The 24,988-nt window shown below is 43.1% G+C and overlaps 2 protein-coding genes and 1 long non-coding RNA gene across 14 annotated transcripts in view; 1 reads left to right on the top strand and 2 right to left on the bottom strand.

The window, feature by feature from the left end:
• The window catches only part of LOC127913525 (protein EFR3 homolog B-like), a 52,459-nt gene extending 36,130 nt beyond the window's left edge, over positions 1–16,329 (top strand). For 10 of the 11 annotated variants that reach the window (XM_052485708.1, XM_052485710.1, XM_052485709.1 and 7 more), the window contains 10 exons: positions 756–928; positions 1,069–1,144; positions 1,289–1,450; positions 5,926–6,057; positions 6,217–6,284; positions 7,757–7,884; positions 8,091–8,182; positions 11,212–11,259; positions 12,426–12,533; positions 15,985–16,329. In XM_052485708.1, coding sequence (XP_052341668.1) covers positions 756–928; positions 1,069–1,144; positions 1,289–1,450; positions 5,926–6,057; positions 6,217–6,284; positions 7,757–7,884; positions 8,091–8,182; positions 11,212–11,259; positions 12,426–12,533; positions 15,985–16,134 — 1,137 coding nt within the window. In that variant the 3' untranslated portion in view covers positions 16,135–16,329. Of the gene's footprint in view, positions 1–755; positions 929–1,068; positions 1,145–1,288; positions 1,451–5,925; positions 6,058–6,216; positions 6,285–7,756; positions 7,885–8,090; positions 8,183–11,211; positions 11,260–11,351; positions 11,398–12,425; positions 12,534–15,984 lie in introns of all 11 variants that reach the window. The other variant, XM_052485718.1, reaches the window with a different exon arrangement.
• On the bottom strand, positions 3,430–5,538 carry LOC127913526 (uncharacterized). Of its 2 annotated transcripts, XR_008085877.1 has the most exons (5): positions 5,212–5,538; positions 5,126–5,168; positions 4,739–4,824; positions 4,223–4,480; positions 3,430–3,468 (listed from the first exon to the last, which is right to left on the bottom strand). It is a non-coding gene; the product is annotated as an uncharacterized LOC127913526 (long non-coding RNA). The 2 variants fall into 2 exon arrangements; XR_008085876.1 differs by having other exon boundaries at positions 4,739–4,910; positions 5,126–5,538.
• A 5,109-nt stretch (positions 16,330–21,438) lies between the features above and the next one.
• LOC118380390 (pro-opiomelanocortin A) lies at positions 21,439–24,342 on the bottom strand. The gene is made up of 3 exons (XM_052485719.1): positions 24,146–24,342; positions 22,719–22,841; positions 21,439–22,380 (listed from the first exon to the last, which is right to left on the bottom strand). The coding sequence occupies exons 2-3, from the start codon at positions 22,833–22,835 to the stop codon at positions 21,736–21,738; spliced, it is 762 nt and encodes a 253-aa protein (XP_052341679.1). The 5' UTR covers positions 22,836–22,841; positions 24,146–24,342; the 3' UTR covers positions 21,439–21,735.
• Between the last annotated feature and the right edge of the window lie 646 nt (positions 24,343–24,988).

Below are 24,988 nucleotides of genomic sequence, written 5' to 3' on the forward strand. Positions count from 1 at the left end.
ATTAGAGAGGGGTAGATAACCAATGGTAGCAGAGGTTAGAGAGGAGGAGATAACCAATGGTAGCATCAATTAGAGAGGGGGAGATAACCAATGGTAGCAGAGGTTAGAGAGGGGTAGATAACCAATGGTAGCAGAGGTTAGAGAGGAGGAGATAACCAATGGTAGCATCAATTAGAGAGGGGGAGATAACCAATGGTAGCATCAATTAGAGAGGGGGAGATAACCAATGGTAGCAGAGGTTAGAGAGGGGGAGATAACCAATGGTAGCAGAGGTTAGAGAGGGGGAGATAACCAATGGTAGCAGAGGTTAGAGAGGAGGAGATAACCAATGGTAGCATCAATTAGAGGGGGAGATAACCAATGGTAGCAGAGGTTAGAGAGGAGGAGATAACCAATGGTAGCAGAGGTTAGAGAGGAGGAGATAACCAATGGTAGCAGAAATTAGAGAGGGGGAGATAACCAATGGTAGCAGAGGTTAGAGAGGAGGAGATAACCAATGGTAGCATCAATTAGAGAGAGGGAGATAACCAATGGTAGCATCAATTAGAGAGGGGGAGATAACCAATGGTTCTCTCTCTCTCTCTCTCTCTCTTACTCTCTCTCTCTCTCTTACTCTCTCTCTCTTACTCTCTCTCTCTCCCTCTCTTACTCTCTCTCTCTGTCCCTCTCTTACTCTCTCTCTCTCTTACTCTCTCTCTCTTACTCTCTCTCTCTCTCTCTTCCTCCTCTTCCTCCTCTTCCTCCTCCTCCCTCAGGTGACAGAGCGGTATGAGAGTAGTAACATGTTGGCAGCTCTGCCCTCGTCCTTCTTGGAGCCTCTCCTCTCCTTCACTCTGATGGAAGATCCTGAGATACGACTGCTGGTACTCTCCATACTCATCAGCCTCATAGACAGACACCAGAACACACACAAGTTCACTTTCCTCAGGTCAGTGTTACACAAACAAACTCACTCACAGTTTTATGTTTAGTTGTTGAGAAGCAGCCAGGTGTGACGTGATGTGTGTGTGTGTGTCCCTTGTCTCTCTCCATCTCTCTCTATCTCATTTGTTTTCTCACTCTCCTCAGCATCCTTTCAGATATCTCAGTTCTCAAGCTAAAGGTGGACAAGTGTTCCAGACAGGACAACCTCTTCATGAAGAAGGTGTGTGTGTGTGTTTTTGCTGTCATGATTGCCGTAAAGTTCACAACAATGTAACCTCCTGTAAATACACTTTAAATCTAAACTCTTCTGCTCTTATGGAAGATGAATGGTTGTAAAGTGTTGTAACATTTGCTGTGTGTGTAGCATGGCCAGCGTCTATACAGACACATCTTCCTGACTTGTTCAGAAGAGAACAGTGGGCGGAGCCACTACCAGGCTCTCTACACCCTATTGGCTCTCCTCAGCGTGGAACTGGCCAATGAGGAAGTGGTGGTGGACCTGATACGCCTGGCCCTCGCACTGCAGGTAAACACACCCACACATACACACACACACACACACACACACACACACACACACACACACACACACACACACACACACACACACACACACACACACACACACACACACGACCAACACCATGACCAACACCATGACCAACACCAGAACCATGACCAGCACCATGACCTGCATCATGACCAACACCATGACCAACACCATGATCAGCATCATGACCAACACCATGACCAACACCATGACCAGCATCATGACCAGCATCATGACCAACACCATGACCAACACCATGACCAGCATCATGACCAACACCATGACCAACACCATGACCAACACCATGACCAACACCATGACCAACACACCATGACCATCACCATAACCAACACCATGACCAGCATCATGACCAACACCATGACCAACACCATGACCAACACCATGACCAACACCATGACCTGCATCATGACCAACACCATAACCTGCATCATGACCAACACCATGACAAACACCATGACCAACACCATAACCTGCATCATGACCAACACCATGACCAACACCATGACCAACACCATGACCAGCATCATGACCAGCATCATGACCAACACCATAACCTGCATCATGACCAACACCATAACCTGCATCATGACCAACACCATAACCTGCATCATGACCAACACCATAACCTGCATCATGACCAACACCATAACCTGCATCATGACCAACACCATAACCAACACCATGACCAACACCATGACCAACACCATGACCAACACCATAACCTGCATCATGACCAACACCATAACCAGCATCATGACCAACACCATGACCAACACCATGACCAACACCATGACCAACACCATGACCAACACCATGACCAACACCATGACCAACACCATGACCAACACCATAACCTGCATCATGACCAACACCATAACCAACACCATGACCAACACCATGACCAACACCATGGCCAACACCATGACCAACACCCTGACCAACACCATAACCAACACCATGACCAACACCATAACCTGCATCATGACCAACACCATGACCAACACCATAACCTGCATCATGACCAACATCATGACCAACACCATGACCAACACCATAACCTGCATCATGACCAACACCATAACCTGCATCATGACCAACACCATGACCAACACCATGACCAACACCATAACCTGCATCATGACCAACACCATGACCAACACCATGACCAACACCATGACCAACACCATGACCAACACCATAACCTACATCATGACCAACACCATGACCAACACCATGACCAACACCATGACCAACACCATGACCAACACCATGACCAACACCATGACCAACACCATGACCAACACCATGACCAACACCATGACCAACACCATGACCAACACCATAACCTGCATCATGACCAACACCATAACCAACACCATGACCAACACCATGACCAACACCATGGCCAACACCATGACCAACACCATGACCAACACCATGACCAACACCATAACCTGCATCATGACCAACACCATAACCAACACTTTACACTGCCTGTATGGATAGTATATATAATATGCCTGTATGGATAGTGTATATATAATATGCCTGTATGGATAGTGTATATATAATATGCCTGTATGGATAGTGTATATATAATATGCCTGTATGGATAGTGTATATATAATATGCCTGTATGGATAGTGTATATATAATATGCCTGTATGGATAGTGTATATATAATATGCCTGTATGGATAGTGTATATATAATATGCCTGTATGGATAGTGTATATATAATATGCCTGTATGGATAGTGTATATATAATATGCCTGTATGGATAGTGCTAAATATACATGTTTTTTCTTGGTAACAATTAGAAAAGAGTCGTTTGAGATTATGGGATAATTATTAGACTAAAATGGAGGAAACAACAGTTCACCTGTTAACAAGACTGGATCCAAACATTACAATGTTGATTCAGTGTGTTTTACATTTACTGTACTTTCCACCACATTTGTTGATAACGAAGCCTGGATAGGGGTCAGTAACATGACAAGAAGGATCATGGGAAACCTGGATAGGGGTCAGTAACATGACAAGAAGAATCATGGGAAACCTGGATAAGAAACATGAAAGAAGAATCATGGGAAATCTGGATAGGGGTCATGTAACATGAAACAAGAAGAATCATGGGAAACCTGGATAGGGGTCAGTAACATGATAAGAAGAATCAGTAACATGGAAACCTGGGAAAGGGGGTCAGTAACATGATAAGAAGAATCATGGGAAACCTGGATAGGGGTCAGTAACATGACAAGAAGAATCATGGGAAATCTGGATAGGGGTCAGTAACATGATAAGAAGAATCATGGGAAACCTGGATAGGGGTCAGTAACATGATAAGAAGAATCATGGGAAATCTGGAAGAATAGGGGTCAGTAACATGACAAGAAGAATCATGGGAAACCTGGATAGGGGTCAGTAACATGATAAGAAGAATCATGGGAAACCTGGATAGGGGTCAGTAACATGATAAGAAGAATCATGGGAAAGTAACATGGAAGAATCATGGGAAACCTGTAACATAACATGACAAGAAGAATCATGGGAAATCTGGATAGGGGTCAGTAACATGACAAGAAGAATCATGGGAAACCTGGATAGGGGTCAGTAACATGATAAGAAGAATCATGGGAAACCTGGATAGGGGTCAGTAACATGATAAGAAGAATCATGGGAAACCTGGATAGGGGTCAAACAATCATAAGAAGAATCATGGGAAACCTGGATAGGGGTCAGTAACATGACAAGAAGAATCATGGGAAATCTGGATAGGGGTCAGTAACATGATAAGAAGAATCATGGGAAACCTGGATAGGGGTCAGTAACATGATAAGAAGAATCATGGGAAACCTGGATAGGGGTCAGTAACATGATAAGAAGAATCATGGGAAATCTGGATAGGGGTCAGTAACATGATAAGAAGAATCATGGGAAACCTGGATAGGGGTCAGTAACATGACAAGAAGAATCATGGGAAATCTGGATAGGGGTCAGTAACATGATAAGAAGAATCATGGGAAATCTGGATAGGGGTCAGTAACATGACAAGAAGAATCATGGGAAATCTGGATAGGGGTCAGTAACATGACAAGAAGAATCATGGGAAATCTGGATAGGGGTCAGTAACATGACAAGAAGAATCATGGGAAACCTGGATAGGGGTCAGTAACATGATAAGAAGAATCATGGGAAATCTGGATAGGGGTCAGTAACATGATAAGAAGAATCATGGGAAACCTGGATAGGGGTCAGTAACATGACAAGAAGAATCATGGGAAACCTGGATAGGGGTCAGTAACATGACAAGAAGAATCATGGGAAATCTGGATAGGGGTCAGTAACATGATAAGAAGAATCATGGGAAACCTGGATAGGGGTCAGTAACATGACAAGAAGAATCATGGGAAATCTGGATAGGGGTCAGTAACATGATAAGAAGAATCATGGGAAACCTGGATAGGGGTCAGTAACATGATAAGAAGAATCATGGGAAACCTGGATAGGGGTCAGTAACATGATAAGAAGAATCATGGGAAACCTGGATAGGGGTCAGTAACATGATAAGAAGAATCATGGGAAACCTGGATAGGGGTCAGTAACATGATAAGAAGAATCATGGGAAACCTGGATAGGGGTCAGTAACATGACAAGAAGAATCATGGGAAACCTGGATAGGGGTCAGTAACATGATAAGAAGAATCATGGGAAACCTGGATAGGGGTCAGTAACATGATAAGAAGAATCATGGGAAACCTGGATAGGGGTCAGTAACATGACAAGAAGAATCATGGGAAACCTGGGGTAGTTGCAATATAAGATAACAAAAACTGACAAAGGTTTTGAGTGAGAGGTCTAACTGGCGTCTCCAAGTGGACACACACCTCTCCGAAGTGAGCACAGTTTTCCTTCGTAATTTCAATGGACTTTTAGAAGAGTCTAGAAGAGTCTCAATGGACTTTTATGACTCAAGGAAGAGTCTTCAATTATAAGGTGCTTTTTTTTAGCCACTCCTTGCTGTGCCGTTGAGGAACTAGAGGAAGGACACTTGTTGTTTCATTTGGAACACAACCCAGCAGCCCTCACACAAACGGCCCATCATACCTCGGGGTCAGGTGGGCATCATGTTAAAGCTTGTTCTATTGCCAACATGACTAATTAATAAAATACGACCTTGCAGTACTAGGCTTTCACAAGCCAATTCCAAGAAACACACACACACACACACGCACACGCACACGCACACGCACACGCACGCACACACACACACACACACGCACACACGCACACACACAGAGAGAGAGAGAGATATACATTCTTACACATACAACACACACTTCATCACATATATTTTCTAAACATTCAAAAACCTCTGGGTTCTCGTCCTGGGATCCTGTGGTATCTGATTGGTTGTCTCCCCATGTTAGGACCTTGCCTTGGCCAATGATGAGAGACTATCTCTGTATAATCGCTGCGCTGTCCACGCCCTCTCTGCTGCCTACCTCAGCCTCATCTCTCAACTCACCACCGTCCCTGCATTCTGCCAGCACATCCAAGAAGTAAGTACGTGTATGTGTGTGTGTGTGTGTGTGTGTGTGTGTGTGTGTGTGTGTGTGTGTGTGTGTGTGTGTGTGTGTGTGTGTGTGTGTGTGTGCGCATGCGCATGTGTGTGTGTGCGCGTGTGTGTGTTTTCATGCTGCTGTGTCCTCCCTCCCGAGGTGATAGAGCTGAGACAGAAGGAGGTACCCTACCTGCTGCCTGAAGACATCTTTATTGAAAACCCCAGGTACACATACTGTAGACACACACACACACACACACACACACACACACCTACTGTATACGGTAAAACTTAAAATAAACGCTGTTTCAAATAGTCTCAAATAGCAGCCTGTACCTTCTATTAGCCAGGCAACGGCTGTTTCAAATGAATGCCCGGTCTGAATTGTACAGACCCCCAAAGGGAGTACAGACCCCCAAAAGGGAATACAGACCCCCACCGGGAGTACAGACCCCAAACGGGAGTACAGACCCCCAAACAGGAGTACAGACCCCAAACGGGAGTACAGACTCCCCAACGGGAGTACAGACCCCCAAACGGGAGTACAGACCCCAAACAGGAGTACAGACCCCAAACGGGAATACAGACCCCAAACGGGAGTACAGACCCCAAACAGGAGTACAGACCCCCAAACGGGAGTACAGATCCCTAAGGGGAGTACAGACCCCAAATGGGAGTACAGACCCCCAAACGGGAGTACAGACCCCCAAACAGGAGTACAGACTCCCCAACGGGAGTACAGATCCCTAAGGGGAGTACAGACCCCAAATGGGAGTACAGACCCCCAAACGGGAGTACAGACCTCCAATGGGAGTACAGACCCCCAAATGGGAGTACAGACCTCCAACGGGAGTACAGACCTCCAATGGGAGTACAGACCCCCAAACGGGAGTACAGACCTCCAATGGGAGTACAGACCCCCAAACGGGAGTACAGACCTTCAACGGGAGTACAGACCTTCAACGGGAGTACAGACCCCCAAACGGGAGTACAGACCCCCAAACAGGAGTACAGACCCCCAAACGGGAGTACAGACCTTCAACGGGAGTACAGACCTTCAGCGGGAGTACAGACCCCCAAACGGGAGTACAGACCTTCAACGGGAGTACAGACCCCAAACAGGAGTACAGACGCCCAACAGGAGTACAGACCCCAAACAGGAGTACAGACCCCCAACAGGAGTACAGACCCCAAACAGGAGTACAGACCCCCAACAGGAGTACAGACCCCAAACAGGAGTACAGACCCCCAACAGGAGTACAGACCCCCAAACGGGAGTACAGACCCCAAGAAATGAGCAAGAAAAGAAATCTCCTTCTAGTGGCCAAAGTAAGAACTGCCGGTAATGGAGAGAATAATTATTCAGTCAAGGAAGTTGTTCTTTTTTTTTATATAGAGTCACACTAAGACACAAGAACAGCGTGTAAATTATGACACATTAGTGCAGGAAATGTATTAAAATACTGGAAGTGAATGCTGGAATTAAGCAAATGAGCAAAAGTTGTGTTTGTTAAGAAAATAGAAATCTGTCTCTAAAAAATGCCTGTTATGTCCAGTGATTTAATATAAATGCCCGGGCTACTGCTAATGATAACGCTAACGCTAATGCTAATGCTAATCATAATGCTAACGCTAACGCTAATGCTAATCATACTGCTAATGCTAACGCTAATGCTAATGATAATGTGTGTTCCCAGAGTTCCAGAGTCTCTAGAGCGAGTGGAGGGAGAGGTTTTGTTCCAGCAGTTTCAGATCGCTGAGGTGCTGGGAGGAAGTGGCTACAACATAGAAATCCTGAACACACCGTTCACACCCCAGATCACAGGTACACACACGACGCACACACACACGCACACACACACACACACACACACACACACACACACACACACACACACACACACACACACACACACACACACACACACACACACACACACACACACACACACACACACACACACACACACACACACACACACACACACACACACACCATAGCAGACAGCAGTATGTGTCTATGTGTTGTAGATGAGGATCGCCTGTCGAAGAGGAAAAGTATAGGAGACACCATCTCTCTTCAGATGGACATGGATCCACGATATAGCCCAGAGAGAGAACAGGTAGACTGTGTGTGTGTTGTCTCTGAGGCCAGGATTCAATCAGATCAGTGGTATCAGATCAGTGGTATCACGCGTGAGCTGACAATTTGCACAGCTTTTCATTGCTTTTGTTTAGGCAGTGTCAGAGGTGGATGGATCTGCGTTAGGCCTGCACGAGGTCACTGTTACAAAACCACAGCCATCACATCAAATGTATTTATATAGCCCTTCGTACATCAGCTGGTATCTCAAAGTGCTGTACAGAAACCCAGACTAAAATCCCCAACAGCAGGCACGTTGGCTAGGAAAAACTCCCTAGAAAGGCCCGAAAACGAGGAAGAAACCTAGAGAGGAACCAGGCTATGAGGGAAGGGCCAGTCCTCTTCTGGCTGTGCCGGGTAGAGATTATAACAGAACATGGCCAAGATGTTCAAATGTTCATAAATGACCAGCATGGTCAAATAATAGGTCTGGGACAGTGAACAGGTCAGGATTCCATAGCCGCAGGCAGAACAGTTGAAACTGGAGCAGCAGCACGGCCAGGTGGACTGGGGACAGCATGGAGTCATCATGCCAGGTAGTCCTGAGGCATGGTCCTCGGGCTCAGGTCCTCCGAGAGAGAGAGAGAAAGAAAGAGAGAATTAGAGAGAGCATACATACATTCACACAGGACACCGAATAGGACAGGAGAAGTACTCCAGATATAACAAACTGACCCTAGCCCCCCGACACATAAACTCCTGCAGCATAAATACTGGAGGCTGAGACAGGAGGTGGTCATCCTCACAATCCATCCGCGTTAAAAGTTTAGAAATACATTTCTACTGCTGCTATGTCATAAACCCTCAAAATTCCAGAATGAGGTGAAAATGTCAGCCATCTTGGTCAGGGAGAAATCCAAACCAGTGTAATTGGAATGAATGGCAGTAGAGGCATAATCCTGATTTTACTTAAACTGGAGAGACAATAAGTAAGGCATGTGATGTATCAGAAATATTCAAATAGAATTATTGTCAACCTAATATATTGTTATGTACTGTAGTTTACACAGGTTTTATACAACGTAGATGTAAACAGACTGTAAATGTCTCAATTATTGGAAAACCGTGAGTGTTATTATACATTATAAACGGGGTGGTTCGAGCCCTGAAAATAATTTGGCTGACAGCCATGAGTGTTATTATACATTATAAACTGGGTGGTTCGAGCCCTGAAGGCTGATTGGCTGACAGCCATGAGTGTTATTATACATTATAAACTGGGTGGTTCGAGCCCTGAAGGCTGATTGGTTGACAACCATGAGTGTTATTATACATTATAAACTGGGTGGTTCGAGCCATGAATGCTGATTGGCTGACAGCCATGAGTGTTATTATACATTATAAACTGGGTGGTTCGAGCCCTGAATGCTGATTGGTTGACAACCATGAGTGTTATTATACATTATAAACTGGGTGGTTTGAGCCCTGAAGGCTGATTGGATGACAGCCATGAGTGTTATTATACATTATAAACTGGGTGGTTTGAGCCCTGAATGCTGATTGGTTGACAGCCGTGAGTGTTATTATACATTATAAACTGGGTGGTTCGAGCCCCGAAGGCTGATTGGTTGACAGCCGTGAGTGTTATTATACATTATAAACTGGGTGGTTTGAGCCCTGAATGCTGACTGGTTGACAGCCGTGAGTGTTATTATACATTATAAACTGGGTGGTTCGAGCCCCGAAGGCTGATTGGTTGACAGCCGTGAGTGTTATTATACATTATAAACTGGGTGGTTTGAGCCCTGAATGCTGATTGGCTATATAGTTATTATACAATATCTTCCTTGTCCTATCATCTACCGATGTCAGTCAGTGTACAGCTGTGGATTGACTGCATTGTTTGAGTGGAATGTTCTGGAACCATTCCTCTAAAATTGACTGCATTGTTTGAGTGGAATGTTCTGGGACCATTCCTCAAAAAAAAAAAAAAAAAAAAAAAAAAAAAAAATATGCCATTTAGCAGACGCTTTTATCCAAAGCGACTTACAGTCATGTGTGCATACATTCTACGTATGGGTGGTCCCGGGGATCGAACCCACCACCCTGGCATTACAAGCGCCATGCTCTACCAACTGAGCTACAAAAGGACCACAAATTGACTGCATTGACTGCATTGTTTGAGTGGAATGTTCTGGAACCATTCCTCTAAAATTGACTGCATTGTTTGAGTGGAATGTTCTGGAACCATTCCTCTAAAATTGACTGCATTGTTTGAGTGGAATGTTCTGGAACCATTCCTCTAAAATTGACTGCATTGTTTGAGTGGAATGTTCTGGAACCATTCCTCTAAAATTGACTGCATTGTTTGAGTGGAATGTTCTGGAACCATTCCTCTAAAATTGACTGCATTGTTTGAGTGGAATGTTCTGGAACCATTCCTCTAAAATTGACCTCATTGTTTGAGTGGAATGTTCTGGGACCATTCCTCTAAAATTGACTGGCTAGCCAGGTAACAAACATACAGTGTGTATAAAGTCTTCAAATTCATAATTGTACACAATATCTTATCGCAGCACTGGCTGACCATGGTTGACCAACTCCCTTAACAAAATGTCTGACCTTTTTATATCGTCATAACGAGGTTCATGTCCATTTTAGTATTATAATTCCTAAGTCTATGACAACTCAAATGTTTATTAATAATTAAAAGAAGAAAAAAAATTGTGATTTATTTTTTTTATCAGCCTAATCGTGTGGTGTAGGTTATATCACACATTCCAGTGTTGGAACTTGCTTTGACATCTCGAACACATCTACACCTCCGACACCGCCAAAACATGAGCAATGAAAAGCTATGAGTTTGTAGCCTAGCACGGATTGAATCCCGGCCTAACTCTCTCATTACTATCCTTGTTGTCCACGGATTGAATCCCGGCCTAACTCTCTCATTTACTATCCTTGTTGTCCACGGATTGAATCCCGGCCTAACTCTCTCATTACTATCCTTGTTGTCCACGGATTGAATCCCGGCCTAACTCTCTCATTTACTATCCTTGTTGATCACAGAAGTCTCCAGCAGAACAGATCACCTTTGAGACTCTGAAGAATGCCATCGCCTAACTCTCTCATTACTATCCTTATTGTCTTTGGATTGAAGCATATTTTAATCTCTGTCTCTGTTTACTATATTGTTGATCAAAACAAAGTCTCCAGCAGAACAGATCACCTTTGAGACTTTGAAGAATGCCATCGGTAAGATTGTCTTTCAAAACAAATCTCTTTTGCTAGCATATTGTTAAAACTGTCTTGTCTTTGAAAGCATATTGTCTTTCAAAACAAATTGTCTTTGAAAGCATATTGTCTTTCAAAACAAATTGTCTTTCAAAACAAATTGTCTTTGAAAGCATATTGTCTTTCAAAACAATTTGTCTTTGAAAGCATATTGTCTTTCAAAACAAATAGTCTTTGAAAGCATATTGTCTTTCAAAACAAATAGTCTTTGAAAGCATATTGTCTTTCAAAACAAATAGTCTTTGAAAGCATATTGTCTTTCAAAACAAATTGTCTTTGAAAGCATATTGTCTTTCAAAACAAATTGTCTTTGAAAGCATATTGTCTTTCAAAACAAATTGTCTTTCAAAGCATATTGTCTTTCAAAACAAATTGTCTTTCAAAGCATATTGTCTTTCAAAACAAATTGTCTTTCAAAACAAATTGTCTTTGAAAGCATATTGTCTTTCAAAACAAATTGTCTTTGAAAGCATATTGTCTTTCAAAACAAATAGTCTTTGAAAGCATATTGTCTGTCAAAACAAATTGTCTTTCAAAGCATATTGTCTTTCAAAGCATATTGTCTTTCAAAACAAATTGTCTTTGAAAGCATATTGTCTTTCAAAACAAATTGTCTTTCAAAGCATATTGTCTTTCAAAACAAATTGTCTTTGAAAGCATATTGTCTGTCAAAACAAATTGTCTTTCAAAGCATATTGTCTTTCAAAGCATATTGTCTTTCAAAACAAATTGTCTTTCAAAGCATATTGTCTTTCAAAACAAATTGTATTTCAAAGCATATTGTCTTTCAAAACAAATTGTCTTTCAAAACAAATTGTCTTTCAAAGAATATTGTCTTTCAAAACAAATTGTCTTTCAAAGCATATTGTCTTTCAAAACAAATTGTCTTTCAAAGCATATTGTCTTTCAAAACAAATGATTGTTTTCTGATGTTTTGAAAGACAATAACCCCTTGCTCTCTCTCTCTCTCTCTCTCTCTCTCTCACTCAGTGGATAGTGTGAATGGCAAAGAGCAGGAGAGGGAGAAGAGGAGACTGGTGGTAGAGAGGTTTCAGACCGCCCCCTTCGAGGAGATCGCCGCCCACTGTGGGGCCAAGGTGAGTCTTGACCCCTGACATTTAACCCCTGACCTAGAATGAAATAGAATGGCTCCTGACCAATCTATTTTGTGTGTGTTATTTTTTTAAAGATATTTTTTAACTTATTTCATACATGTTTCCGCCATCATCCGTCTATTTAACACCACAAACCGACTGACACTAAGACTGTTTAAGGCATCCAACAGCTGTTTAAGGCCATAGGTAAACAATTAAATGCTGATCCAGAGGCAGTGCTTCAAGTAGCTGGAGATTTTAATGCAGGAAAACTGAAGTCAATGCCACAGATGTCACACGTTTTGAGGAAGCGATTGCGATTGGCTGACCGCAGGACTGTACAGCAGAGCTGTTTGCCCGGAGAATGTAATGTTATTGAGTAATTTCTCTACCATAAACTGAATCCAACGTCATTTTTTAAAGATTTTTACAGTACGTCCAACTGGCCTCACAACCACAGACCACGTGTAACCACACCAACCCAGGACCTCTACATCCGTGTATGGCATCGTGTGGGCGAGTGGTTTGCTGATGTCAACGTTGTGAATAGAGTTCCCCGTGGTGGCGGTGGGGTTATGGTATGAGGCAGGCATAAGCTAGAGACAACGAAATCAATTGCATTTTATTGATGGCAATTTGAATCCACAGAGAGACCGTGAAGAGATCCTGAGGACCTTTGTCGTACCATTCATCCGCCGCCATCACCTCATGTTTCAGCATGATAATGGTCTGTCCCATGTCACCTCATGTTTCAGCATGATAATGTTCGGTCCCATGTCGCAAGGATCTGTACACAATTCCTGGAAGCTGAAAATGTCCCTGTTCTTCCATTGCCTGCATACTCACCAGACATGTCACGCATTGAGCATGTTTGGGATGCTCTGGATCGACGTGTACGACAGCATGTTCCAGTTCCCGCCAATATCCAGCAACTTCACACAGTCATTGAAGAGGAGCGGGACAACATTAAACAACCTAATCAACTCTATGTGAAGGAGATGTTTTGCGCTGCATGAGGCAAATGGTGGTCACGCCAGATACTGACTGGTGTTCTGATCGACGGGCGCTACCTTTTTATTTGAAGGTATCAGTGACCAACCGATGCATATCTGTATTTCCAGTCATGTTTAAATCCATAGATTTAATGAATATATTTAATTTGACTGATTTCCTTTCTATAAACTGTAACTCAGTAAAATCTTAGACATTTTTCCATTTTGCGTTTAGTTTTGTTCAGTAACTCTCTCTTATACAGGCTTGATGTACACTCACTGGACTACACACACACACACACACACACACACACACACACACACACACACACACACACACACACACACACACACACACACACACACACACACACACACACACACACACACACACACACACACACATTCCTTCACACTCTTCACATACCCTGTTTATCTATCAAAGTCCCTTTACCCCCGACCTACATGTACATATTACCTCAATTACCTCGACTAACCTGTACCCCTACCTACATGGTCATATTACCATAACTGACCTGTACCCCTACCTACATGGTCATATTACCATAACTGACCTGTACCCCTACCTACATGGTCATATTACCATAACTGACCTGTACCCCTACCTACATGGTCATATTACCATAACTGACCTGTACCCCTACCTACATTTACATATTACCATAACTGACCTGTACCCCTACCTACATGTACATATTACCATAACTGACCTGTACCCCTACCTACATGGTCATATTACCATAACTGACCTGTACCCCTACCTATATGTACATATTACCATAACTGACCTGTACCCCTACCTACATGTACATATTACCATAACTGACCTGTACCCCTACCTACATGTACATATTACCATAACTGACCTGTACCCCTACCTACATGTACATATTACCATAACTGACCTGTACCCCTACCTACATGTACATATTACCATAACTGACCTGTACCCCTACCTACATTTACATATTACCATAACTGACCTGTACCCCTACCTATATGTACATATTACCATAACTGACCTGTACCCCTACCTATATGTACATATTACCATAACTGACCTGTACCCCTACCTACATGTACATATTACCATAACTGACCTGTACCCCTACCTATATGTACATATTACCATAACTGACCTGTACCCCTACCTACATGGTCATATTACCATAACTGACCTGTACCCCTACCTATATGTACATATTACCATAACTGACCTGTACCCCTACCTACATGTACATATTACCATAACTGACCTGTACCCCTACCTATATGTACATATTACCATAACTGACCTGTACCCCTACCTACATGTACATATTACCATAACTGACCTGTACCCCTACCTACATGTACATATTACCATAACTGACCTGTACCCCTACCTACATTTACATATTACCATAACTGACCTGTACCCCTACCTACATGTACATATTACCATAACTGACCTGTACCCCTACCTACATGGTCATATTACCATAACTGACCTGTACCCCTATCTACATGTACATATTACCATAACTGACCTGTACCCCTACCTATATGTACATATTACCATAACTGACCTGTACCCCTACCTACATGTACATATTACCATAACTGACCTGTACCCCTACCTATATGTACATATTACCATAACTGACCTGTACCCCTACCTATATGTACATATTACCATAACTGACCTGTACCCCTACCTATATGTACATATTACCATAACTGACCTGTACCCCTATCTACATGGTCATATTACCATAACTGACCTGTACCCCTATCTACATGGTCATATTACCATAACTGACCTGTACCCCTACCTATATGTACATATTACCATAATTGACCTGTACCCCTACCTATATGTACATATTACCATAACTGACCTGTACCCCTATCTACATGGTCATATTACCATAACTGACCTGTACCCCTACCTACATGTACATATTACCATAACTGACCTGTACCCCTACCTATATGTACATATTACCATAACTGACCTGTACCCCTACCTACATGTACATATTACCATAACTGACCTGTACCCCTACCTACATGGTCATATTACCATAACTGACCTGTACCCCTACCTACATGGACATATTACCATAACTGACCTGTACCACTGCACATTGTCCCGGTACCGGTACCACTCGTATGTAGCCTCGTTATTCTTATTTTATGGTGTTACATTTCTCCTTGAGGTAGTTTTCTTACTCTTTGGCCACGTATTGTGGTACGTGCTTCACGGTTAGATCTACACCTGTTATATTTGTTTGACCTCTAACCTCTAACCTCTAATTCATATCTCTATCTGAACGTTGAAAGTACCCCCATAAACCAAATATTAACCCGGTGTGTGTGTGTGTGTGTGTGTGTGTGTGTGTGTGTGTGTGTGTGTGTGTGTGTGTGTGTGTGTGTGTGTGTGTGTGTGTGTATTCCAGTCCTCCCTGCTACAGAGTAAGCTGGACCAGATCTTTGAGCTGACAATCAGGCCGCCTCCCAGTCCCTCTGGCTCCGCCTCCCAAGGCCAGACCCCGACCCGCTCTGTTCCTGTTTACGAGATGAAGTTCCCTGACCTCTGTGTTTACTAGACACACACACACACACACACACACACAAAGAACACTCTCACACACACCCTGACCTCTGTGTCTACTAGAGACACACACTCACACACACACACACACACACACACACACACACACACACACACACACACACACACACACACACACACACACACACACACACACACACACACACGCCGGTCTGTATCCTGGTCTGTTCCCCACTGTTGTCTCTCTTTAGTGGGGACAATCTACAGAATCCCTGTTGTCTCTCTCTAGTGGGGACAATCTACAGATTCCCTGTTGTCTCTCTCTAGTGGGGACAATCTACAGATTCCCTGTTGTCTCTCTCTAGTGGGGACAATATATAGAATTCCTGTTGTCTCTCTCTAGTGGGGACAATCTGTAGAATACCTGTTGTCTCTCTTTAGTGGGGACAATCTATAGAATTCCTGTTGTCTCTCTCTAGTGGGGACAATCTGTAGAATCCCTGTTGTCTCTCTCTATTGGGGACAATATGTAGAATCCCTGTTGTCTCTCTCTAGTGGGGACAATCTACAGAATCCCTGTTGTCTCTCTCTAGTGGGGACAATATATATAATTCCTGTTGTCTCTCTCTAGTGGGGACAATCTGTAGAATCCCTGTTGTCTCTCTCTAGTGGGGACAATCTACAGAATCCCTGCTGTCTCTCTCTAGTGGGGACAATCTACAGAATCCCTGTTGTCTCTCTCTATTGGGGACAATATGTAGAATCCCTGTTGTCTCTCTCTAGTGGAGACAATCTACAGAATCCCTGTTGTCTTTCTCTAGTGGGGACAATCTGTAGAATCCCTGTTGTCTCTCTCTAGTGGGGACAATCTGTAAAAACCCTGTTGTCTCTCTCTAGTGGGGACAATATGTAGAATCCCTGTTGTCTCTCTCTAGTGGGGACAATCTGTAGAATCCCTGTTGTCTCTCTCTAGTGGGGACAATCTGTAGAATCCCTGCTGTCTCTCTCTAGTGGGGACAATCTGTAGAATCACTGCTGTCTCTCTCTAGTGGGGACAATCTGTATAATCCCTGTTGTCTCTCTCTAGTGGGGACACTATGCAGGATCCCTGTTGTCTCTCTCTAGTGGGGACAATCTGTAGAATCCCTGTTGTCTCTCTCTAGTGGGGACAATCTACAGAATCACTTCTGTCTCTCTCTAGTGGGGACAATCTGTAGAATCACTGCTGTCTCGCTCTAGTGGGGACACTATGCAGGATTCCTGTTGTCTCTCGAGTGGGGACAATCTGTAGAATCCCTGTTGTCTCTCTCTAGTGGGGACAATCTGCAGAATCCCTGTTGGCTCTCTCTAGTGGAGACACTATGCAGGATCCCTGTTGTCTCTCCCTAGTGGGGACAATCTTTAGAATCCCTGTTGTCTCTCTCTAGTGGGGACAATCTGTAGAATCCCTGTTGTCTCTCTCTAGTGGGGACAATCTACAGGATCCCCGTTGTCTCTCTCTAGTGGGGACAATCTACAGGATCCCTGTTGTCTCTCTCTAGTGGGGACAATCTACAGAATCACTTCTGTCTCTCTCTAGTGGGGACAATCTACAGGATCCCTGTTGTCTCTCTCTAGTGGGGACAATCTGTAGAATCCCTGTTGTCTCTCTCTAGTGGGGACAATATGTAGAATCCCTGTTGTCTCTCTCTAGTGGGGACAATCTACAGGATCCCTGTTGTCTCTCTCTGGTGGGGACAATCTGTAGAATCCCTGTTGTCTCTCTCTCGTGGGGACAATCTGTAGAATCCCTGTTGTCTCTCGAGTGGGGACAATCTGTAGAATCCCTGTTGTCTCTCTCTCGTGGGGACAATCTGTAGAATCCCTGTTGTCTCTCGAGTGGGGACAATCTGTAGAATCCCTGTTGTCTCTCTCTCGTGGGGACAATCTGTAGAATCCCTGTTGTCTCTCGAGTGGGGACAATCTGTAGAATCCCTGTTGTCTCTCGAGTGGGGACAATCTGTAGAATCCCTGTTGTCTCTCTAGAATCCCCTCCATTGAAATACCAATGGAACACCCCAACCATCATTGCATGTAATCAATGTTGTTGTGTGTTTGTATACGGCAATAACTCTATATAGTTCAGCAATAATGTGACATCACAAGAGAAAGTCTGTATGTTTGTGCGTACATACGTTGTACATTCACGTGTGTTACTACTGAATGTCAGTGACTAAAGTGAATGTTATTGAGTGTTTGACACTGTGATGTGCATCCCATGTACTGAGGAGTGGACCACAAAAGCAGAACCATACCGTCAGCAAAGATAACTTTAAGTTACTAAGAATATAGTATGTTGTTTTAATTGATACAATTTCACTTTTTAAATCGGTCTTCAGTATGAACCACAGAAAGTGGTTTTGTTACATCATACCCCCGCTGAACTAACCCACTGTGTACTAATATCAATCAAACAAGAGTGTCCGTATCTAATCTACTCTATGATATTATATTCTATTCTGCTCTGCTCTGCTCTGGTGTACTCTACTCTTCTCTATTCTATTCTACACTACTTTGAACTCCTCTCCTCTACTATATTCTACTATATTCTACTCTACTCTATTCTGTTCTACTCTACTATATTCTACTCTATTCTGCTCTACTCTACTATATTCTACTCTATTCTGCTCTACTCTACTATATTCTACTCTATTCTGCTCTACTCTACTATATTCTACTCTATTCTGCTCTACTCTACTCTACTATATTCTACTCTTCTCTATTCTGCTCTACTCTACTATATTCTACTCTATTCTGTTCTACTCTACTCTATTCTACTCTATTCTATGCTACTCTACTCTATTCTACTGTACTCTATTCTACTCTGTTATATTCCACTCTACTATATTCTACTCTAATCAATTATATTTTACTCTATTCTACTCTATTATATTCTACTCTACTCTACTCCATTCTACTCTATTATAATATATTATACTCTTCTCTACTCTATTATATTCCTTTCTACTCTACTATATTCTACTCTACTCTATTATATTCTACTCTATTCCAATCTTCTCTACTCTACTCCACTATTTTATATTCTACTCTACTCTACTTTATTCTACTCTATTCTTCTCTTTTCTACTCTACTATATTCTATTCTACTCTATTATATTCTACTCTACTCGCTTCTACTCTATTATACTTTATTCTACTCCTTCTACGCTACTCTATTATATTCTACTCTAATCTTTTCAACTATATTCTACTCTACTCTATTCTACGCTATTCTACTCTATTTCACTCTACTCTATTCTACACTTCTCTATTCTACTGTACTCTACTCTAATTTATTATACTCTATTCTATTACATTCAACTCTAATATATTATATTCTATTATATTCTACTCTTTTCTACTCTACTATATTATATTATACTCTACCCTACTTTATTCTACTCTATTCTACTCTTTTCTACTCTACTCTATTCTACTCTACTCTACACTACTTTATTCTACTCTTCTATTATATTATATTCTAGTCTATTCTATTCTACTCTATTATATTCTACTCTATTCTACCCCTTTCTACTCTACTATTTTATATATTCTACTTCATTCTACTCTATTCTACTCTTTTCTACTCTACTATATTCTACTCTACTATATTCTACTCTACTCCACTCTACTATTTTATATTCTACTCTACTTCATTCTACTCTATTCTACTCTTTTCTACTCTACTATATTCTACTCTACTCACTGTGTCAGTGTAGTCTCTGTTTCCAGTAATATTCTGAATGTCAATATTTAATCAAACTCTGAAAACAGAATCCTGTCAAACAAGACATGCAGAGTGATGCTGTGGCGTCTTGTTTGAGATCTGATACTGGATGCTCTGATGTTTTGTTCTCAGTGTGTGTGTGTGTGTGTGTGTGTGTGTGTGTGTGTGTGTGTGTGGCAAAGTGTCTCTTTCAGTTCATCTGTTGTTATACTGAAACCAATCTAGTCACAATATTCATGACAAATCATAGCAAAATCATTGATTTGTTCTAGTTGATGAATATTGGTGATGACGTGTGATTCAATGCTATTGTTCCTTGGTATTATCATGATCATTGCACTGAAACCTATTCTGTTATTGGAGCTCTGTGTATGTCCCTACCAGTCCAATGTCGGCATTGCTTTGTACACCTGTCTGTTAAAGTATGGTCTGTGTGTGTGTGTGTGTGTGTGTGTGTGTGTGTGTGTGTGTGTGTGTGTGTGTGTGTGTGTGTGTGTGTGTGTGTGTGTGTGTGTGTGTGTGTGTTGTGTCTTACTCTTCCCTGACTCTGTGATGTTATGTCTAATTGTTTCTCTCTGTCACAGCTGTACATAGAATAATGAATATACAATTAAAATATGGAATTTTAACAGATGTGTGTGTTTGTGCTGTGTTTACATGGTGAGATGCAGGGCATTGTGTCAGTAAATGAAAACTGCTAGACTTTTTTTGTTGCTTGTAATAAAATAAAAAAGTATCGTTGAATCAGGGGTTGGAACCAGTTCAGGGAACAGAACTGAAAAATAACAGCATTTTTGGAGGAATGGAAACAGAACCATTTTTGTCAAATCTTTTTTGTTGCCATTTAGTAGACTCTCCTATCCAGAGCAATTAGGGTTAAATGCCTTGCTCAAGAGCACATCGAATGATGTTTTTTTACGTAGTCGGCTCTGGGATTCGAACCAGCGACGTTCCGGTTACAATGCTCCCTTCATGTTTTGTTCCAAAAATATTCCTAATGTTTAGTATATAATACGTTTTAATGCTAGTAATAGCTTAAACATCTCTCCCAATCTCTCAATCTCTCACCAATCGAACGCGTTCCTTAGCAAGCTTCTCGATCCGTGCTAATGGGCAGAGTAAATTTATGAGCTATATTGTAAAACCGTTTCGATTTCATGTGTAAAAAAAAAAAATTACGAAATGGAACTACATGAATCGTTACTTGTTTTGGGTCTGAACCGGTTCAGAACTTTCTTTTCGGAACACTGGATTGGAACCAGTTTAGAACTTTCTTTTCTTGTCGGAACACTGGATTGGAACCAGTTTAGAACTTTCTTTTCTTGTCGGAACACTGGATTGGAACCAGTTTAGAACTTTCTTTTCTTGTCGGAACACTGGATTGGAACTAGTTTAGAACTTTCTTTTCTTGTCGGAACACTGGATTGGAACAAAAATAATAGGGGTTCTGTTCATAACGGAACGATTGTAAAATTAATTCAGTTCCATCCCCTGGTTGGAATGTTTAATTTATCATTTACAAAAATATTACATTCCAATAAATAATGTAATCATCACTCAGTGACAACAGCATGGTTCTGTACAGAGTTAGGATTTATTGGAGAAAAAACGACAGTAGCTACATCAGCTAACATCATCGCTACGTCAGAGGACAGTGCTTTTAGCCAATCACAAAACAGGTCTGTCTCCTAATGGCAAATCAAATGAGAGCTTACTGGCTCTAAGTCCTACAGTGACATTCTCTTCCTCCCTCAACCCTGAAAATGGTATTTCCTCTCCCCCAATGCCCTCTTTTCTTCCCCTTCCTCCCTCAACCCTGAAAATTGTATATCCTCTCCCCCAATGCCCTCTTTTCTTCCCCTTCCTCCCTCAACCCTGAAAATTGTATTTCCTCTCCCCCAATGCCCTCTTTTCTTCCCCTTCCTCCCTCCCCCACTGCTCTCTCTTCTGCTTTCCGTCTTTGATAATGACGTTTTTGAACAGCGTGAGCAATGGTTTCTGACTGCGTTCGTCCCAGCTCTTCATGAACCCTCCATAGCGCTTACTGGCAGGCGGTCCGCTCCAGCGGAAGTGGTTCATCTTGTACGAGCCGTCTTTCTTCTCCTGAAGACTAAACACCCCCTCCGTGCCCTCTGCCTCGCCCCCCTCCGCAGTCCCAGCCTCCAGGGAGGGGTACACGGCGTCGTCGGTGCCCAGCTCTCGTCTCATCTCGCTGGGAAAGGCCTCGGAGGACTCCTCCTCCACACCGTTGGTGTAGACCTTCACCGGTCGACGCTTACGGCCCACAGGCTTTCCCCAGCGGAAGTGTTCCATGGAGTAGGAACGCTTGGCCTGGGGGGACACACTGTTCTGCTGCTCCGTGGGGTACAGGGGGGAGGATGGGGAGAGGAGGGACAGAGGTAAGTAGAGGGGAGGAGAGTCAGAGTCGGAGGGGGACGGGGGTTGGAGATGCACCTTGACGGGGAAGATGGGAGATTTGGTGGTGAGGTCAGAACGACAGAGCTGGATACACTCCTGAGAGAGAGGAGCAGGGAGGAGAGAGAGGAGGGAGAGGGGATGAAGAGGAGGGAGAGAGGAGGGAGAAGAGAGAGAGGAGGGAGAAGAGAGAGAGGAGGGAGAAGAGAGAGAGAGAGAGGTAGAGGAGAGAGAGAGAGGAGGGAGAAGAGGGAGAGGAGCGGAGAGGAGAGGAGCGGGGAGAGAGAGAGGAGAGAGAGGAGGGAGAGAAGAGAGGAGAGGGAGAGGTTAGGTGTGTAGCAGTAGAATAACACTCAGTCGTAACCGCTCACTTACATACTTGAGCTTACAACATTTGGAAAACATTCTTCTCTTTCCTTGCCATGTTTCTAGCTCACCAGGATGCTGTTCTCAGAGCTGAGGTCATGACAGCGAGGGTTCTCCCAGCACTGACCTTTCACCCCTCTGACCACGCCCACCACGGCCACAGCCAATAGCCACGCAGGATACAGCATCTTCACCTTGCACACACACAGAACACAGTTGTACACACACTCACGGCATGATGCGGCTAAACTCCACTCTCAGAAAAAATAAAGAGTGCTATGTGGCATCATTTGTCCCTGTAGGAGAAACCCCTGAAAACGGGTCAAAATAGAACCATTTCCAGGTCAGATGGACCCATGGAACACACCTGGGTTGAAAAGAAGCTGGGTTCCAAATAGAACCTGTAAAAGGATGCTATTTTGGAACCAGAAACAGTTCTTTCTGATCTTAAATGTTTATAATCTGGAGAAAATAATTCTCAGAGGGTTCCCCTACAGGGACACATGGAGGAACATACAGTCCACAGCACCCTGTAAGTACGCAGCATAGGTGGAGATTACTGCTGTAATCGACTTCTGAACGCCGTCATTAATTGAAGGATTGCAATGAGGGTGACAAAAAAAAATGTGGCATTTCTCTCACGACTCAATGACACTTTATATTTTCCCTAGAAAGCTCATGTTACGGACGGACTAATTGAAGGATGGACGGACTAATTGAAGGATGGACGGACTAATTGAAGGATGGACGGACTGATTGACAGACGGACTGATTGACAGACGGACTGATTGACAGACGGACTGATTGACAGAGGGACTGATTGACAGAGGGACTGATTGACAGAGGGACTGATTGACAGAGGGACTGATTGACGGACTGATTGACAGACGGACTGATTGACAGACGGACTGATTGACAGACGGACTGATTGACAGACGGACTGATTGACAGACGGACTGATTGACAGAGGGACTGATTGACAGAGGGACTGATTGACAGAGGGACTGATTGACAGAGGGACTGATTGACAGACTGACTGATTGACAGACTGACTGATTGACAGACTGACTGATTGACAGACGGACTGATTCACAGACGGACTGATTGACAGACGGACTGATTGACAGACGGACTGATTCACAGACGGACTGATTCACAGACGGACTGATTGACAGACGGACTGATTGACGGACGGACTATGAGCTGACACCACTTTTCTCACTTTTTTTATGCGAACAAGTAAAGAATATTAAACATTTGCCTCAATTATAACACCCCATTGCAGCAGAGGACTAGATGTGATTTCGTGGAATGAGAATTTAGTAAAATGATCATGTTAATTAATGGCAATCATTTTAAAGAACTGTATAATTATATAATTTTAATCATCATTACAACATAAATAATTTCTAGATTATCGGAAATATAAACTTTAGAATTCAGTATTCTGTTTATAATAATTCTCAAATTTAAATAATATTAATCTGATGTCACCAACCTGTCGCCAGAAGTTCTCTGTCTTCTCGCTCTTCTTGCTCTTCTCTGTCTTCTCGCTCTTCTCTGTCTTCTCGCTCTTCTTGCTCTTCTTTCCTCCAACCAGTCTATCACTTTTCTCTTCCGAGGATTTGTCTTCTTAAGTGTCTGCACTGTTGTCCGTCTGTGTGTATGTTTGAGAGTGTGTGTGTGTCTCTTTGTCTCTGGCCCTCTCTCTTTTATACCTGAACCTGAGTGACGGTGGCTCTCAAGGCCACCCAGAGCCCCGGGTTGCTGCCCCCCCCCCCCCACCACAGCCCTTAAGAAAAGAAAGCCACACACACACCAGAAGGATTAAGTGTGTACACCTGATGAGCGTCCAATGCATAACAACATGAACGTCAACGGAGTGAACAGGTGGATTATCGAGGGTCTGCCGTCAGAAGAGGAAGCTTGTCGTCTGTATGCTGAAGGTGTGGAGTTACTCTGGTCTGTGTGGTCCAGGGCTCTGACTGACATCTGGCTGCTGGCTGGCTCTTTTGTCTACTGGATTTAACACCTGTCTGGATTAACACCTTTTAAGAGGCTGTCAACTCTGGGTCCGTCAGGAGGAAGATATGAAGAAGATGCTAGAAGGAAGAGTAGATACTAAAAACCTGCCAAATCGTGATTTGTTCAAATAACCAGTGACGAAAAAATGCAAACACCGGATCTATTTCTGGTTGTTAGCTATCGGGGCCTAGCTATAGCCCCCTTAGTATGAAGACAGATGAATGGTGGCATTTATGTTGACAGAGTCTGTCCACCAGAGATTAAAGGCTGAGTGACAGACAGGATGGAGTGACTGGAGGGAGGAGAGAATAGGAGG

Source organism: Oncorhynchus keta, chromosome 29 (assembly GCF_023373465.1).
Source record: "Oncorhynchus keta strain PuntledgeMale-10-30-2019 chromosome 29, Oket_V2, whole genome shotgun sequence".
NCBI lineage: Eukaryota > Metazoa > Chordata > Actinopteri > Salmoniformes > Salmonidae > Oncorhynchus > Oncorhynchus keta.

Bases quoted from the DNA above. Each gene is read 5' to 3' on its own strand.
- LOC118380390 (XM_052485719.1), bottom strand. From the start codon at position 22,835: ATGCTGTATCCTGCGTGGCTATTGGCTGTGGCCGTGGTGGGCGTGGTC. The intron at 22,381-22,718 runs GTGAGCTAGAAA...CCTCTCTCTCAG, and splicing joins GCTCTGAGAACAGCATCCTG to GAGTGTATCCAGCTCTGTCG.